The following is a 16,862-nucleotide window of genomic DNA, read 5'->3' on the forward strand; positions in this document are numbered from 1 at the left end:
GGGAATATAAATTATTTATGAGGTGGTTCATGCTGCGTCTGCCAGAGAAAAACCGACACCCTAAATCAGCTGAATTCCGTGATTAGCCAAAGATGTATTTCAAATTGAAATGATTTCCATTCGCTACTTTGGAGCAGGAGTAGCAGGGAGCGCTGGGTTATTTATCAGCCTGTTTTGTGAACAACATCTGAGAACGCACAGACGGCCGGGCCTTGGCCTCGCCTTCAGGGTGGCGAAGCGGAGGGCTGAGAGACACGGGTGATGACACGGGGCCAATCACGCGCCGCCGAGGGCCGGCCCACGCACGGAAATATCCTCGGAGGGAACCCGATGCCTTCCCCGCTGATCGCTCACAGTTGCTGTCTGTGGTACGTGGCACAGACCGGCTCGTTTCACAAGGATCCATTTCATTTTCTCTATAACCGTTTTTTCCGAAAAATGCCTTCAAACTCAAAACACATTCGGCGGGCTGAGACCGAGCCACCCCCAGATACCACCAAAACAACAGCTGCTTTGGGAGCATCAGAGGGGCACAGATATGTGCTGTCTGGCTCCTCCATATTGGATGTCCCCGTAGTGCTCAGTGGGGGGGCTGTGGCCTCTATCAATCTCTGCCACAGATATTGTTCTCTCTGATAAGATATCCTGTATTCCTTCTGTGTTCAGTACTTTCTAGTATGAGATGTTTTTGTTTGAGGACTTTGCTTAGTCCTCAGCTGCAGGCAAATGCAAAGGAACAAGTTGGATGGTGAAATCAACAAGCCATTCAAATTTACAAATTTAGCTGTTTGGACACACAGGATTGCAGTGAGTGTGCATCACCACAGTTATTCACACTCATAAAATGCTTACAATTAATGGATGGCGCATGCACTCATCTACTGTCTGTTAGACAGGATGAGTCTCTGAGACTGTGGTGGTAAGCAGTCATGCTGCCAAGCCTGGCTTTCAGCATGCTTCTGCAGCACCACAGTACCAGCAGTACCAGCAGCAGCACCAGGACTTCAGAGGTGTGAAAGCAAGTGACAACATTCTGGTGGCCAAAGCCGTCATTAAATGCACTTCTGCTTCAAATCACAGCTGTTTCTTTTCCCTGTTGTGAAGCATGAGTGGGAGAGGCAAAAAGAAACGGCTGTCTGTGTGGTCTCCCTGTCCTTCCCTCTCCTCTTTTTCTCTCCGTCTCCTTCTCTATCTGTCTCTCTATCTTGTCTTTCCACAAGGATGACCCGGGCCTAGTGTTAAACAGCACCGCTTCACTTCAGAGCCATCCCCGACCTGAACTCCAGGCGAACCTGCCCATGCGAAAAACAACTGGGAGTTCTGGCCAGGCCGTAAAAATCCCCCTGTAAAAGAGCCCTTCACTACCACCAATAAAGTGAAATGAAGGGGTGTTTGTAATGGATTAAAATAAGGAGCAGCCCTCCGGTCTGAAGCGTGCGCGGGGAAACGGGCTCCCTCAGCGCCGGCGGCGAACGGGCAGGCAGTAAACGCGCTTGCTGTTGCCACGTCCAGGGACCCGGCTCGCCACACGTCACACGTCACCGCTGGCCTAATGGCGCTCGAGCTGGGAGTTTGTTTCTCTTGGTGCGCCCTAGAGCGGGAGAGCGAGAGAGAGAGAGAGAGAGAGCACATTAGGGCTGTTAAGATTACCAAGGAGGTTCGTTGCCAGAGGATTTGATTTCAACCACGTGGCGAAAAATGTTCAGCGATTAGGTTATGAAATTCCGGAAGCTTCCCTCTCCATCCGTTTGTCAGCGGGGCCTTCTCGTTAAAGGATGGATTGGACGGCGCTGGCCGTTGGTTCCACTGTAAAGATTCGGCTCCTGGTTTACCATAAGTGTGGGTCTCAGTCCGACGTCAATTTGCTGCTGTTATTCCAGCATTCTCTCGCTCACCACATGATAATTTGCTGGAATTCCCAAATCTGAATGCACTCCCACTGTGGACTGTCTCTCTCTTTTTTTAACTGCGTTTGCTGTTTCTGCCTGTGGCACCAGATCAGAAGTACATCAGGGCATTGTGGGATTGCCATGGCCTCTCAAGAGAGACATATGCTCATGAACATTGGCAAATGCAGATGATTTCTCTCTTTTAAACGACTTCCAATTAGCGATTTTATTAACGTCTCTCTATTGTTGCCCAAAGAGATGTTTTAAACAGAGAATACACATCACGCGTCAGCCAGCCCTTAAAAAACTGACACAGCGTGGAAGAACTATCTCTGGCTAGAGACCGATCCCTGTTGAGTAGTATTTTTTGATGCACGTAGGCTGTGAAAGGCCCCAGTTTCAGGCGTCCTTTCCAAGGCCAGAAGGAATTTTCACCTCATACCTCAAGAGCGCAGCTCTCTGCGGAGAGTCGAACTTGCCAGACAGCGAGGAACATGTGAAACAGGTAAACAGCAGCGGCCGTGAAGACAAGTGCCTCCCGTGAGAGGAGGGGGGGAGCCAACCGCTAGCATTTTGCCCTTTGAAAAAAGGAGAAAAAAGAACCGAGCTCAGGACAGCTGAAGAAAAAAAACAACTCCCTCCCGCCCCCAAAAGGATTACTCAGTTACAGTTTTGGAAAAGATGTTGCTCCCCTCACAGGTCAGCCCCGGGGGGAGCTGTGATTCGCTCTCGCCCGCGCTCTGTCAGGCGGAGCCCTGATCCAAAACGAAAGCGAGACAGAGCCCCCGGTCGTTGTAAACAGCGGGACCAAAACAAGCGGTGGAGCGCTGTCTCCCTCGGCCCCCCGTCTCTCGTTTGTGGGGCTCCCTTTAAAGCCCTGTTAAAGTGTTTGTCCTTGGGGTGCATTACTCACGCTACGGAGACGTCCAAGTGTGCCGCTGACCAACGCGGCGCTTTCATGTCGCAGAGTCGCCCAGAGGCTGTGACCGAGATTTATGAGTTCGGCGGGCCTCGGGCACCCGGGGCCGGGGCGTGAAAGAGGACCCCGCCCCGACACGCGGGTCCCCGCCCCGATAGCAAATCGGCTGAGCAGTTGTCCCTGTTTACCAGCATTTGTCTGATCCTCACGGCACTCTTTATGGATGGCTGATTTTGGGTTTTTATTAAGTTGGTCTGTGACTGATTGGTGGTGTCTGAGCTTTGAGGAGTCAGTGGTGTGGGTATGTGAACAGACGCGATTGTTTGGTTGTGACTGGCCTGCTTCCAGGGCATGGAATTCTGTGCCCATGTTCCACAGGGTGAGAGTGTAGTGTTCCAGTGTCCTTTGGTAGGCAAGGAGAAGTCCCTGTGTGAGTTTGACTAATTTACTGTTCTTTTAAGATTTTACCATTCTTGGTAAAATCTCAAAATAGCAGTACATTTGTCAAATTAATCACCATCTCGCCGTCACCGTCATGCCATGTCGAGAAATGAACACGTTTTAAATAAATGTACCACAACAGGTATTTAAATTTGCTGAAGAACAGAAACCACAGAACCACAGAAACATCAGGCTGGGTACATCAGGCTGGCAATTTCTAGTGTGTTTTTTTTTTTTAACTTGTAGGTAAACGGGAAATCATGAGGGATGACTTTGGGGTCAGATCATCTAATCAGACTCACTCCTATGTCTGTATTTGTTGGTTGGACGTCTTTGTCACTGTTAAGAAAGTATTCTTTTTTTGCACAAAGATCTGCAGTGATTTCCTCCCTCCTTCGGTTGCTCGGGTGTTTTCCAAATTGTCACCTCTGCCCTGTCAAAAGGTGTCACCCCAAAAAATTTAAAATAGTAGTTCTTAGTAGCAAGAGTTTTTGTGTGGGAGGACTTACTTTATGGAAGATATCTATCATATTAAAACCCATTTTCAGATCTGTTTGTGCAGTAAGCACTGTAGTAGCTTGACACACAAGCATATGGGAATGCTTCACCATTTAGCCAAAGCTAGCCGACTTTTGTTCACCAGATGACCCCTTTGGTTCTGTCAGCACGCTCAGATTGGGCTGATTTCAGACTGTCTCCCCCCCCGCCCCTTTGTGCAGACCCGGTGCAGGCGGCCTCCTTCCTGCTGGAGCTGCAGGATGTCCTGCTGAAGACCGGGCTCAGGGATCGCAGCCGGGTGCTGCTGGGCCCCTTCTGCTGCAGCGCCGACCTGGAGGCCAAATGGTGCCGTCACAGCGGGAACGCCGGGCCGGAGCAGGGCCCGCCCAAACTGCTGCTGGACCTCAAGGGGGGCCTTCTGCAGGTCAGGATTCTACCCCCCACTCCTCACACCCCACGCTGTCACCCTCACTCTTCTCTCTCTCAGACATGATGTAAAACAGAGACTGTTCAGTAATAATCAGTCATAATTTTGTAATAGATTAAAAATTAAGTCATAATCATCCTTTTTCCTCTTGTTACCACTATTTTTGGCTGACTGAAGCTACACTGTCTCCTCCTCTGTATCACAGGTTAGTTGCTTAAATGCTTTCTGATGGAGGTGTTGGAGGTCTCTTCATGCCAAAAAATGCTCAATAGTTTGACTGCCCTTTTGAAGAGAAACTCCACTATGGGTTGTGTAACTCCTTTATTGCATGTTATTAAAAGAAAGAATACTCTGAGTTTAACACTTAATAATCATACATTTCCTTTGGTAAATCCGAGAGTTCAGAGTGTTTTTATATCAAATCCAGTACATAAAACCACCAGAATTTCTTCCGCTCAGACTCAGTCTCAGACCCGAAATCCCCAAGTTTTCCCGGTTTTGAAGATTTAGTCAGAATCCACCAACACACGTCTCGGAGTGAGGAGGCACTTTTGACTCAGAGATTCCGGCGGGCGCAGCCAAACCCTCGACGCCCGGTGCACGGGGGGAGGGGGGGGGGGGGGAATAACACCGGTTTAGCTGACGGTCACGGAGCGGAACGGCAGACGCCAGGCCGGCGCGGAAAGTCACCCAGCGTCCTCCTCTGCCCCCCTCACGCAGGTCTTCTGGGGGCAGGAGCATCTGAACTCTCTGGAGCTGGTGCGGGACCACCTGCAGAGCTACCTCCAGGGGGACGGTGCACCCGAGGCCGGGCCTGAGGACACGCCCCAGCAGACGCAGCCCCCGCCCTCCCCTGGCCCCCACACCCCCAAGACCGAGCACAGCTCTGACGACCTCCGCACCGGCCTCTTCCAGTACATCCAGGACTCAGGTAACCGTCGGCTACAGCACGGGAGGCTTTTGGGATTGAAGCTTTCCGATACAGCGGGTGCTATGACCTGTTCAGGCTAAAGGTTGCCGCTTGACTCATTCAGTTACCACATTAACAGCAAAAAAAGAAAATAATTTCCCAGTAAGAGATTCTTGGATTAAACGATACAACTGAAGATATGCAGGACTCAGCCTGTCCGTTGGAGTCAGTGTTTGTGTAAGGGTCATCAGAACAGTATATCATTACCCTCCACTTATTGTCCTTGTTTTTCTCAGTTCCTTCTGCCACTTCATTTGTTCCACTTTAGTATTTTATGTTTTCAAAAGCCAGAAGTTGGCCTTTGCGGAGTGGGAGGAGTTACAGTATCCCTGTGGCCCTTGCTCCTCTGTTGAGATCACTTGGGCTGGCTAACCTGGAGCTCAGTAATGGTAACATTCCAAGTAAAGGTCCTTTATGTTATCTGTCAGTGGGAACCTGCTATTTGTGGCCTACCCTGTTTTGTTATGTTATGTAACATATGTATTAGTTGAATGTATATTAAACATCTTTGAGAAATCAAAGTCCGTATAACTATAACTATGCTTCCATGCTATCCAGAATCCCAAGTGCTGTGCACAAGCCTTTTCAATTTACACAGTCCAAGATTCTTTTTGCGTTTTAATAGAAAAGTTGAGCCGTGACAGGATAAGATTGAAACCCAATTTAAACACAACATGGCAGTCAAACTGACATCTTCCCCTTTGAAACGATGATGGACAGTATGAAGTATTTGCAAACCATTGGCCATGGAGTGTGAAAACCACACATATTCCTACATAATGTTTTATTGCTTGGAATAGCAGGTAAAGCTGAAGAGCTGAAGAAATATTGTGCGTTTCCAGGGGAAGTTTAATGAGGGACGGACCGATCGAGATTATATGTACTATGACTCTGGCTGTGTGAGGATCCCACCCATGCAGTTGAACTGACTGAAAGTGATTGCTGTATTAATCTATTACATATGTATTACATCATGTTTCAGGTGTTATACACATGTAATAAACGGATATAGAAACCAGAAACAGGGAATTTTGCAGCTGGGAAGTGGCTTTCTGAATGAAACAGAGGAAATCATTAATAGGTGGCTAAATGGTATTATACCCTCTGAGAACCCCTGGAGAAAAGTCTGTATTGGAGGATTGGGAAATTGCAGACCAGGTCTGTAGTCCTCCTTTTGGCATGACCGAACTCTCTGTTCCATCATCTTCTCCTTGCCTGTCAGCTACTTCACCGTCCAAAGACAGGGGTGGGGGTGGGGGTGGGGGGGAGTCCTGTTCCAGGCCCTGGCACGCCGGTGCAAGCTCCGCAGACCTGAAGGAGCTGCTGGCTCCAACCAGCAAGCCAGGCGCCGTGGCAACGGGGGGGTCTCGCCCATCTGCACAGATCAGGGAGATAAGATCAAACCCGCCACCCCCTGAGCTTGCCAGGCTATCTCCCCCATCGGCTGCGGTCGCCATCTCCGCTGCGTTTGTTTGCTGCATTGTTCCCCCTCTCCTTTGATGCATTTAATACTGTTGTTTCATTAAAAGAAGAGGGCTTTTCGGTAGTAAAGAGCAATCTGTGGGCAACATGTTGCGAACAGGGGCCGGGGCTCTGGAGCGCGGCACGGAACACGGCCGCGGGGGCCTTTCAGAGAGGCGGTGTGCAGCAGCTGCGCTTTTCTGTGGGGAGCCAGGGGAGAGGAACGCTAACGAAAACCACGGCCGCTTCGCCCCCTGTGCCACTCTCCGTGACAGCACAAAACAAAACCCGCGCGGCCGGACAAAAAGTGCATTTGAGCACTGTCGTGTGTGCCGAGGACTGTGTGGGGAAAATGGGAAACAAAGCCAGATCAGCCTGCGGGCTCTCTGGAGCTCGAATGGCAGTGTTTGTCCCCCTGAGGCCAGCCCAAGCACTAAGGGATTCAATTTTCAAATAGACATCAGTGATTTCCTGAGCATTTCAGTTGCATGCCGGGGCTAAATGTGCTACAGCGTGTTTTCGAGTGGTAAGTGTTAGAGAGAGGAGAGCCACCCCTAGTGCGAGCCCCGGGGTTCAGAGCTCCGGCCTCAGAGCTCCAGCCCAGGCAGGTGTCTGTTGGATGGGAGGCGTGATGCTTCAGGTCTGCTCTCTGTCCCACAGCCTCCAAGAAGCTGCCCGGCACGTACGAGGTGGTGTTCTATAATGAGACGGACGACAACCCCGGGGTCATGCTGTGGAGGTACCCCGAGCCCCGTGTGCTCACCTTCGTCCGGATCACGCCCGTCCCCTTCAACACCACTGAGGACCCCGACATCAGCACAGCTGACCTGGGGGACGTGCTGCAGGTACGCGAACGCTCCCCCGCCCCCAGCCCCACCATGCTTTTCTTACCTACACCTTACAGCCGCAAAATGAATGGCATTCAAACACTGTGTCTACATTTGGCTTACAAAACAAACAACATTTAAACAGTCTGCCTGCAGAATGACCTCTATTCAATTTGCCTACATTCTGCCTACAGAACAATCTACATTTTTATGTACTAAACTGGTAATGTTGGGCAGTGTAAGAGACAAAACCAGCCCAGCACGCATCCCCACTGAAACACATGATCTTGAGTGACCCTGCTGCCAGAAACCTCATTTTCATATCAAAGTTTTGGCATTGAAAACCTGTGTATAAACTCTCCACAGCACTCCTTAGGGGGAGAGGTTTATTAACACTTCTCACATCTCTATGGGCCACCCTGTGGCACAGTGACGCTCTCCGGGCAGCTGGAATGCGGGTGCATCTTGTGGTGTGTGTTAGCGTGCATGCAGCGCAGCAGGGTGGGATAGCTGTAGGGAGACGCCTGCTTCTGATGTCCTGTTATGCCTTCAGGCCGGAGAGGAGCGCTGCGGATCTCCCCTGCTCGGTTTATTTTTAATTAAATGACAGCAATAAAAGGTCAAGTCCCTCCTCTGTCAAACAAGCGGTGCAAAGCTGCGCAGCTGTGAAAACAGTTTCCCTCAGTCAGTACACTGTCACATCGTCCTTTAAAGCAAAGAATTGAAAACAGGAAGAAAAAAGGAAACCGGCAAATGGCTGGTCTCGGTAGGGTTTTTTTTCATGAAACATTTCATTTCTTGCCTGTATTTGACGGCCCAGCGGTGTTTTGAAAAATAACCATTGGACGAGAGCGATGGTAGATATGTGGGCCTTTCCGTCCTAGATGACGTTATGTGCTGGCGGCGCGGAGCTCGGACTCTCAGGCCGCTCCAGCAGCAGAAGCTCTCGGCGCACTACTGGATCCCTTCAATCATTTCACCTAGATCATTTTCCTGCCTTTGGAGGGGGCCGAGCGGAGACACCGAGCGGAGACACTGAGCGGAGACACCGAGAGGTTACAAGGTGTTGCAGATGTTTGGCCCGCCTCTGGCGCCTCGCAGCTGCGGACGCGATAAACGGGCCCCCCCCCCCCCCCCCTTGCTCGCCGCCGCTGATCGGCTCCCTCGCGGCACGCGTCCATCAGGGGGAGGTGCTAGGTGACGCTCACCGCGGGCCGTGTAAGCCGATATCTGTGGAAAGTGCGTCGGCTTTTCCTCCCCTCAGAGGGGGACCTCTCCTCGCTCCACACAGACAGACGGTTTGAAACTCTGCATTCTGTCGGGGGGGAGGTCAGGGGGCTCTGTCGGGCTTCTCCAGGCCTCGCCACGGGACGACGGAGGAGCCCGGATCAGTCAGGAGACAGGCGAGGGTCGGGTTATGGTGGGATTTAGGGGGGGGTGTGGGGGGTTGGAGAGACAGAGCTGATGATGAACATGTGGTTTCCACATCCTCCTCACCCTATCTGGCATGAAGATGTCTCCCCTGACAAGTCTTTTAAAACAAATCAGGTGTCCGACAGCCTGTCGAAGGTGATGAAAAGGACTTGTCCTGTCGCCTTTCATTACTGAACTTTGCGTTTGGAGCGAGGCTTCGTCTGCGATGGCGGCGTGCTGGAAGTCATATGCTAAGCAAGGTTAAATCACAGGGTGAGAGAGAACAAAGAGAGGAGCACGATGCATCAGAACTGGATAAGCGGAGCTCTAGAAAGCAATCGGGCCTGGAAGCCGCGCCAAGCGCGTCGCATTCCAGTGCTCTCGAATGAAGTGAATATGGAGTAATTATTAGACACTGGATACTGGATATGAATTTGACACGTGGCCACCGAGCCTCATATTTTCATACGAACGCTCACGCACCAGTAAGCCAGCTCTGACGGAGGGCTTTAACTGGAGGCTTTTGTCATCAGCCAGCCCATTGTGTTCTTGGCCTAATTGATTTCAGCCTTCCGAGCTGAGCGATTTTATTTGCTTTTCTTTTATACGGAACTTCAAAAGGCCTCAATTAATTCATTTTTTATTTGATTTCTCAGAGGCTGAAAAAGTCCAGCAACAGCGAGCGGAAATGCAGTAATAAAAAGTCCGAAAAAACAGCGGCGGCTCGCTGCGCTCCAAAAGAATTTCATTTACTTCTTACGAACAGAGGGAGGAAGGCGGCTGTCATTTCTCAGGCCTCTAAGATTACCATATGGCCACACGGAGGAGGAAGAGGAGGGTTCGGCCGCAGCACTCGCTCTCTTTCCCTCCCTCTTTCTCTGCCCCTCTCTCCCTCTGTCTCTCCTGTGTTTTTCCGTTCGTGAAGTCGGCACGGATTCGAGGCTTGGAGCCCCATTACCTGGGGATAGGGGGGTGGGGGTTGGGGGGGGGGGGGGGGGGGCGCAGGTGAACAGTGCACAGCTGGTCTCATGTCCCCGGCGCTCCGAAAAAGACGGAGAAAGATTTCCTGTGGAGAGCCAGACTCTGGCTTAGCCTGCTGTCCCCAGAGCAGATCACATTAACATTTTATAAAATCAAGATTTCCTGCATTTAAATAGTTGTGGTTTCGCGACTGGTTCCAGTATCTCAAAGGGGAATTTAAACCGCTTCCATTAGTCAAAGCCGAATTGTTGCAGCATTGTTTTTAAATACAGTAGGAGACCGGGGAAGGGGGTGAGGGTGGGGGGGGGGGGCCCGGGGGTGCGGACGAACAAGGGGGAGGGAGAGGAGATCGCCTCAGTGTCCATCCAGCGGTTCCCACCTGCAGGGAGAGCAAAGGGTGACTCATTCTCACCTTCTCACCGCCGTGTGGTCCGGTGAATCACCGTCAGGTGTCCTCTCTCCTCTCTCTCCCCCTCTCTCGCTCTCTCTCTTTCCTACTCTGAGGGCCTCTCAGACCATGAGAAACAGCGACCAGCTTACAGGAGTTATGATTCACCGATTCAGAAAAAAAAAACAACTTGCGCCAGTGCCTGGAGTTGGAGTCGGATTTGGAGACGAGCTCAACACTATCTTTTTTTTCTCCTCAGATCTGGAAAGGCTTTGATCCTCCTTCACGTCCCTGTTTTCCCAGGGTTCCTTCTTCCCGGTGTCCTGGTCCCTCTCTGGAGTTGTGGGTTTCTCTCCGGGCCACCAGCGTACTACCCCCCCCCCCCCACCCCCCCACCCTGGCGGTCCCCGTGCGTCAACGCCGTAGTTACCGCGGCCTGAAATGAACCACAGATTTTAGAGGCCGTAATTAAAACACAGCTGGTGTTGCTGTCATCATCATGAGTAACATGGGCCTAGGATTCTGAGCTTTGTGTGATTTATCCCTTTCTGTAATGTGTGTGCCCATTTTTATAGTATTGTACGATATTCACATTCTCATTAGCGGCGGGAATGTGACCTTTTAGGGTTTGAAACCTAGAGCAAGGCATATTACTTCAGCTGAAAAGAAAGAAAGAGAGAGAGAGAGAGAGAGGGAGAGAGACGGGGCCAAAGCACATATTATTTTAGTGGGACAGCTCTCAACTCGTGGTGCATTAGTCACAGTTATTGCACTGAAAAAATAAGAGACTGTCCATGTGGTTAATTTGAACTTGAGGAGCTTTGCACCTCATACACCGAGACTTCAGTGCTAAATGCCTTGGGTTACAGAGCTTTTTTTTTGTCTTATATAGGCCTCAGCTGAGTTTGGCGTTGTCAAAAAGAAGAGGTAACAGTGACAAACCTAACTGTGAGCAGCAGCGAGAGGGTAAAACCTCAAACCTCCAAATGAAGGGATATTTTCATCTCTTCTTTGCCATCTGCCCATAAAGGAGAGCAGACGCAGAGGAGGGTTAAGGTTAGAATCGCACCGTGGAGATCAGAAGTTTGGGGGGTCTGGGCCGAGCCGGCCGCAGCAGTGGCGGAGGGAGGAAATGGGATACATAAACAGAGCGGGGCCACCGGGGGGCCTCTCTGTAAACACAGCCGGGGGAAACGTGCCTGGGGGCTCAAACGCTGTTTACAGCACACGTACACACAATCAGGCCAGAGGCTGACACTGAGCAGGGAGAGCGCTGGAATGCGAAGGGTTAAACACAGACAGGTGGCTCGGGCCGCAGAGAACAAGCAGGCTGCCGAGATCGACCCTTCCCACTCTGGCTCAGAACTCCAAGGGTCGAATCCGGAGGAGAGGGGTAATGGGCACAGAGCAAAGTAAATAAATACTGCACATGCATCTCTTACACAGTGCCGTAAAATGTTTAAAAACAGCATAGGAGCTGTTAACATAGTTCTGGGAGCTCACTGTGGAAATATGGTAGTTTTCATTCAGATCAGGGGGAAAAGTCCTGTCAGGAGTATTTATCGGGAGTTCTGAGAAAGTGCGTGCGGCACCCCCGTTGCACAAGGGCCGTTACTTCATCTGTAAGTCAGCGCTTGCAGTCACGCCGGGTGCAGATGACAGGTGTGCTGACGTGTCCCCCTCACTTTCCAGCAGTGACGTGCTTTAGGGTCGGGAAACGCCTCCGAGTGGCACACAGCTCACAGAACACGAGTGATTTTCTAACATTACATAGCTGTAACCCTAGCCACTCGAGGTTGTGAGGTGTTGTGCAACCATTGAGAATGAATTTCATTGGTTGTGGAGACAGATGTGGTGCAGCCACCCTGCCGTCACCCCCTCACTGATTGACCTGATTGGCAGAGGTGGGACGTACTGCTTGGCCAGCGTAGGTTAGTAGCAGAAATATAATACATACAGTGTGTGGCAGGCATGTTTTCAGAGTTTCTGCTTAACAGTGACTTGAAGTGTAATGTGAAGGTGTAAAGGCCAGGAGGATATCATTTAAACTACTGTTAATCATCCACAGTGACACTAGGCCTTGTGTGCCCCGTGGTGATGTCCTCTGTGCTGCGATGTAGCTGCGGTGTAGTAACAGCATCTGGAGATGCAGTCATTTAAACCAAAGCAGGAGAGGTCTGTGCAGATGAGGGCAGTCATTATTCACTCTCCCCTGTTTGGGACGCGTTGTAGCGCGGAGGCGAACCCCTCCATGCAGCTCCGCGGGAAGCCGTGTGGGCCAAAAGCAATTAGCGCCGATCACTTCTGCCCTTCAAGCGGACATCGGGGGGACGTTAGCGGGACGTTAGCGGGACGTTAGCGGGATGTTAGCGAGATAACGTCTTGGCCCGGGGTCCTGCAGGTGCCGTGCAGCCTGGAGTACTGGGACGAGCTCCAGCGCGCCTTCGTCCCGTACCGCGAGTTCAGCCTGTCGGAGAGCAGCGCGTGCGAGCTGCAGCTGCCCAGCGTGGGCCTGGCCAGCGAGCAGAAGGAGCTGGTGGCCTCCGACCTCTGGAGGATCGTCCTGAACAGCTCGGCAGACGGAGGGGACGAGCAGAGGTGAGTGGAAACCCCCGCCGCCTAAAACACACACGCGCGCGCGCGCGCCAGCACACCCATGAAACACACATAAGTTCCGGCAGGGTGGGTCGTGGAACGGGGGGTAAAACGGGGGCCCTCGTCAAGCACACAAGGCCGCACTGTACGGGCCCACATCTGGAGCGCAGGCACCGGGAGCGGGCTTGGACACGGTTCAGATCGCGCTAATGAGATTTCCCAGCACACCCAGCTCTTGTCAGGCCCGATCCGGATTCCTTCCCCCTTACCTTCGAGTGTATCTAATCGGGAGGCGAGCGGCGAGCCCCTTCGGTCCGGGCCAACGCCTTGCCAAGCGACACCTCCGCTCCCTCGCCCACTCCGCCGCTCCCGCGCCCCTCCGCGCCCGTTCCGCGGTTCCCGTCGCCCAGCTGCCAAGCCCACATTCTCCGTGTGGGTTTCAGAGCTCCAGAGCAGGCCGAATGGGAGCAATAGGAAAACACAGGCGGAAAAGAGCAGGGGAAAAAAACACACACACACACACTCACTCTCAAACCCAGTGAAAAGCAAAATATACATCTGCATTTCATTATAATCATACTGCAAACAGTACATTTCCTTTATGTTTAAATTATTTGTCCTTTTTGATCAAAACTGATTCCCTTCCCCTACTTCTTGTTTCATCTTCCTTCAGTTTTGCAAAAAAAAAAAAAAAAAATACTGGGCGCTGCCAACTGGATGTAATGAAAATTGTCAACATGTGATGCTTATCTTTTAAAGAGAATTGTACCAACTCTTTTTTTTTTGTTATGAAAGTTTCCCGGTGAATTTTCATGGTGAATCATGGTAGCTACAAATTACAGGACAAATGGTCATTTAGTTCAATTACAGTGCGTTTCCACTCAAAGCCAGTGACTGGCAATTAATGTCAGTCTTTCTCTCAGCAGGCTTTTGCAATGTCAGAGTACCTCACTGCTGGCACCAGTGCAGTGAATTACCTACTGACTGAATTACCTATTAGACATTCCTGTTTTTACCCTTTAAAGGCAAAGAGTTTAATCTGCAGACAGTTATTTAGGACCTGTGACCCATGGCAGGCAGCTGGTTGTGAAGGTATTTTACTGAATATTTGAGCATTTGTCTAGACAGTTGCAAACGGGTGATGGATAGGAGTTGTGTGTGGTTGAAAATGCAAGCTCATTCTCAGCTTACAGGAATAAATAAAGGTAAGAGGAGTCAGGTCATGGCAGCTCTGGGCCGATTGATGTTCCATCCACTGGATTGATTTCAGATGGAGGGGGGTTTGCTACATTTGGGCTGTGGGATGTGTTCACCTCTTCTTGCTGTTTGGAGACTGATCACAGGGGCCCTGGGGGGGTTTGGGTTTTGAGGTACGCTCACTCTGTCCCACCTCCGCTTCCTCCCGCACAGTTCAGACAGCGAATCGGGGTCCCAGCTCCCCTGTGACCAGCTGGTGTCCCCCACCGCGCTGGCGGCCTGCACCCGCGTGGACTCGTGCTTTGCCCCCTGGTTCGTGCCCTCCGTGGGCGTGTCCCTGCAGCTGGCCCAGATGGAGCTCCACCTCTGCCACCACCTGGAGCAGCTGGGCACAGGTACCTGGCCAGGCCGGCACACAGATCGGCAGCAGCCGCCAGGGCCTCATGACTGTGCTGCCTGTAGCAGTGGGGCCCTGTCCCAGCACACAGGGTCACACTGTTAACTGTCCAGCCAGTTTTCCAGCTCACTTTAATAGACTGCCTCACAGCTGTGAAGAAGGAGTTGAGTTAAGGAAGAAACTCTCCATATAAAGTGCAGCTCTTGTGTTAATAGCTGACAGTAATGGTGACCTTGTCTTCATACTCTTAACCCCTCACTGAAGACCCATTTCTTCAGCCTGCCTCTCAGCTCCCCTGTCTCCTAACAGCACTGAAACCTTGCCTTTTACTATAATACTTAAGGATATTATTGAAATTTCACATTATTTGTTGCGTTTTTTCAGTTTCGTAGCACAGTTTCGTGTGTGTGTTTAGTGTGACAGTGGTTAGCCAAGCGCTGTGACAGCCTGACATGTGCACATGTGGTGCGATGTTTCCTGCATGTACTTTTGTTCGTGCAGCGTTATTATAAGCAGTTACCTTTATAGCCTTCTGCTGGGTGACTGAATGTAACATGAGAATGTGTTAGCGGTGTCCAGTCCTCATCCTGTTGACCTTTTTTTTGTTTTTCGAGCTCTCTTTAAAAGGCTGTCTTTTTGGGAGGAATGATTAAACCTGATCAGTTATGGAAGGAATTCTCTAAATCAGGTGCTGTTTTAGTGGTAATAGCTGACAGCAAACAGTGTCAGGGTAATAGAGATGATAACTTTCCTGTGAAAAATCAGCTCAGAGGTGTTGGTATGACTTCTTGAACTTTTGAAGGTATTTGTGAACAAACAGGAGCTCGTGTCTGTTGTCATGAGCTAAGCTGTAAAATATTTTCGAGTAGAGTTTCATGGATTCGCGCCCGTAAGCGGCATGTTCTCTGTCCTCCGCACCCCAGCTCCCGCAGAGCGACTCCGCCCCTTCCTGCCAGACAGGAAGCTGCCGCAGGAGCAGGAGTACCTGGTGGTGGGGGCGAGGGAGCCGCGGGTGTACCTGCGGCAGTGGAGCAGCGGCGCGCAGCAGTGCCAGGAGTTCCAGTTCTCCACGGAGCTGGACTGCAGGCTGCTGGAGTACCGCAACCTCACGCTGCTGCGGCTGGTGCAGCCCTTCACCCTGCAGGGCCAGGCTGCCGCCTCCCGCTGCCCCCGGCAACAGCTGCTGGACGGCAACGTCTTCGTCGACCCCGTCTTCATCAACGTCAGCCAGTACACCGTCCACACCCTGGATACCGCCCTGCAGGCTTGGAAGCAGGTGAGACCCTTTTCAGGTCACGTGACTCTGAGGTTCACCGCCTCGAGGCACTGGTTTCGGGTTCTTGATTTACTACGTGAGCGTAGGGTTTTCGGGTCCCGTGTCTGCCGTTACCTGGACCTATTCACTCTGCCAGGCGAGCCCCAGTGGAGAACCAGCTGAGCAAATTTCCTAGAATGTGTTTTTAATGTTTTAAAAAAACAAGGAACAGAAAATGGAAGCTCTGAAAATAATGGCCAGCTAAGCAAAAAAAAAAAAAAAAAACATGTCTGGACTAGTCTGGACTGAGATCAGCAGCTTACTGATGTTCATCAGTGTGTTTGTTTCAAGCCAGGATGATTCCCTGTGAACTCCAGCCTGTGAAAGCATGGTAAAATCTACTGCCGACACCTGCCAAGGGTTAGACTGGCTAGGACCCACGGCAACTGTTCCTTTGATCACTCGCATACACGCTCAGTGAGTTTAAGCGGCTCCCATTTTAGAAGCTAAAATAGGACCTCAGGAGCTGCGCTGATGCATTGTTTTTTTTAGGGGGGGAAAAAACAACAGGAACCCAACAAAGATAATAATAACATGAGTAAGATTTCTCTTAGAAGCCTCTGTTTGGTAAACACAGTCACTGTTGCGTATCCTTCTTTTAAAATGGATCTCGTCTGTTTTTTGTCACGTTACTGTACTTTTAGCGGCTGTGCTAGAGAACTGGCTAGCCCCTGCAAGTACAGTATGCAAAACAAGCAAACAAAAAAAAAGTCCTTCTTCTTTGAACGCAAGAACCAACTGTTCAGTCGAGCTATAAACGGGCAAATCAGTTTGGTTGGGTGAGCAATTGACTGATTGTCAGGGTTTCGTTGGGCTTTGGACCTCGGCTGCAGTACAGCGCGTCTGTGGAGAGTTGCCCCAGGGCCACGGAAGTCTGTGCAGCAGCCCAACTGGAGATGAAGGGAGCTTGTTTGTCGGAGTCGACGATTGGGAAATCTGCGAATTCCTCCGCACATGTCCTCATCTGCCGTTAATCAATCCATTTTGCATTAAAACGCTTTGCCAGCAGATTGCTGTGAAAACAGAATCAGACCCCGCGCATCTGATTTTTGTCAGAGTCCATTCCTTTATTATTACTCTTTTTTTCCCCCGTCTTCCATTTTTATTCTCTCCGCCACCCCCCTTCCCATTTTTACAGTCGAAG

General features: G+C 51.0%; 1 protein-coding gene across 3 annotated transcripts in view; it reads left to right on the forward strand.

Moving 5' to 3' along the window:
- LOC118784006 (vacuolar protein sorting-associated protein 13B-like) overlaps positions 1-16,862 on the forward strand; it is a 281,109-nt gene that overhangs the window by 227,680 nt on the left and 36,567 nt on the right. For all 3 annotated transcript variants that reach the window (XM_036537972.1, XM_036537973.1, XM_036537971.1), the window contains exons 36-41: positions 3,969-4,171; positions 4,895-5,105; positions 7,266-7,450; positions 12,616-12,812; positions 14,220-14,401; positions 15,327-15,679. In XM_036537972.1, coding sequence (XP_036393865.1) covers positions 3,969-4,171; positions 4,895-5,105; positions 7,266-7,450; positions 12,616-12,812; positions 14,220-14,401; positions 15,327-15,679 — 1,331 coding nt within the window. The remainder of the gene's footprint in view (positions 1-3,968; positions 4,172-4,894; positions 5,106-7,265; positions 7,451-12,615; positions 12,813-14,219; positions 14,402-15,326; positions 15,680-16,862) is intronic.

The sequence above is a fragment of the Megalops cyprinoides genome, chromosome 10 (genome assembly GCF_013368585.1).
Source record: "Megalops cyprinoides isolate fMegCyp1 chromosome 10, fMegCyp1.pri, whole genome shotgun sequence".
In the NCBI taxonomy this organism is placed as follows: Eukaryota; Metazoa; Chordata; class Actinopteri; order Elopiformes; family Megalopidae; genus Megalops; species Megalops cyprinoides.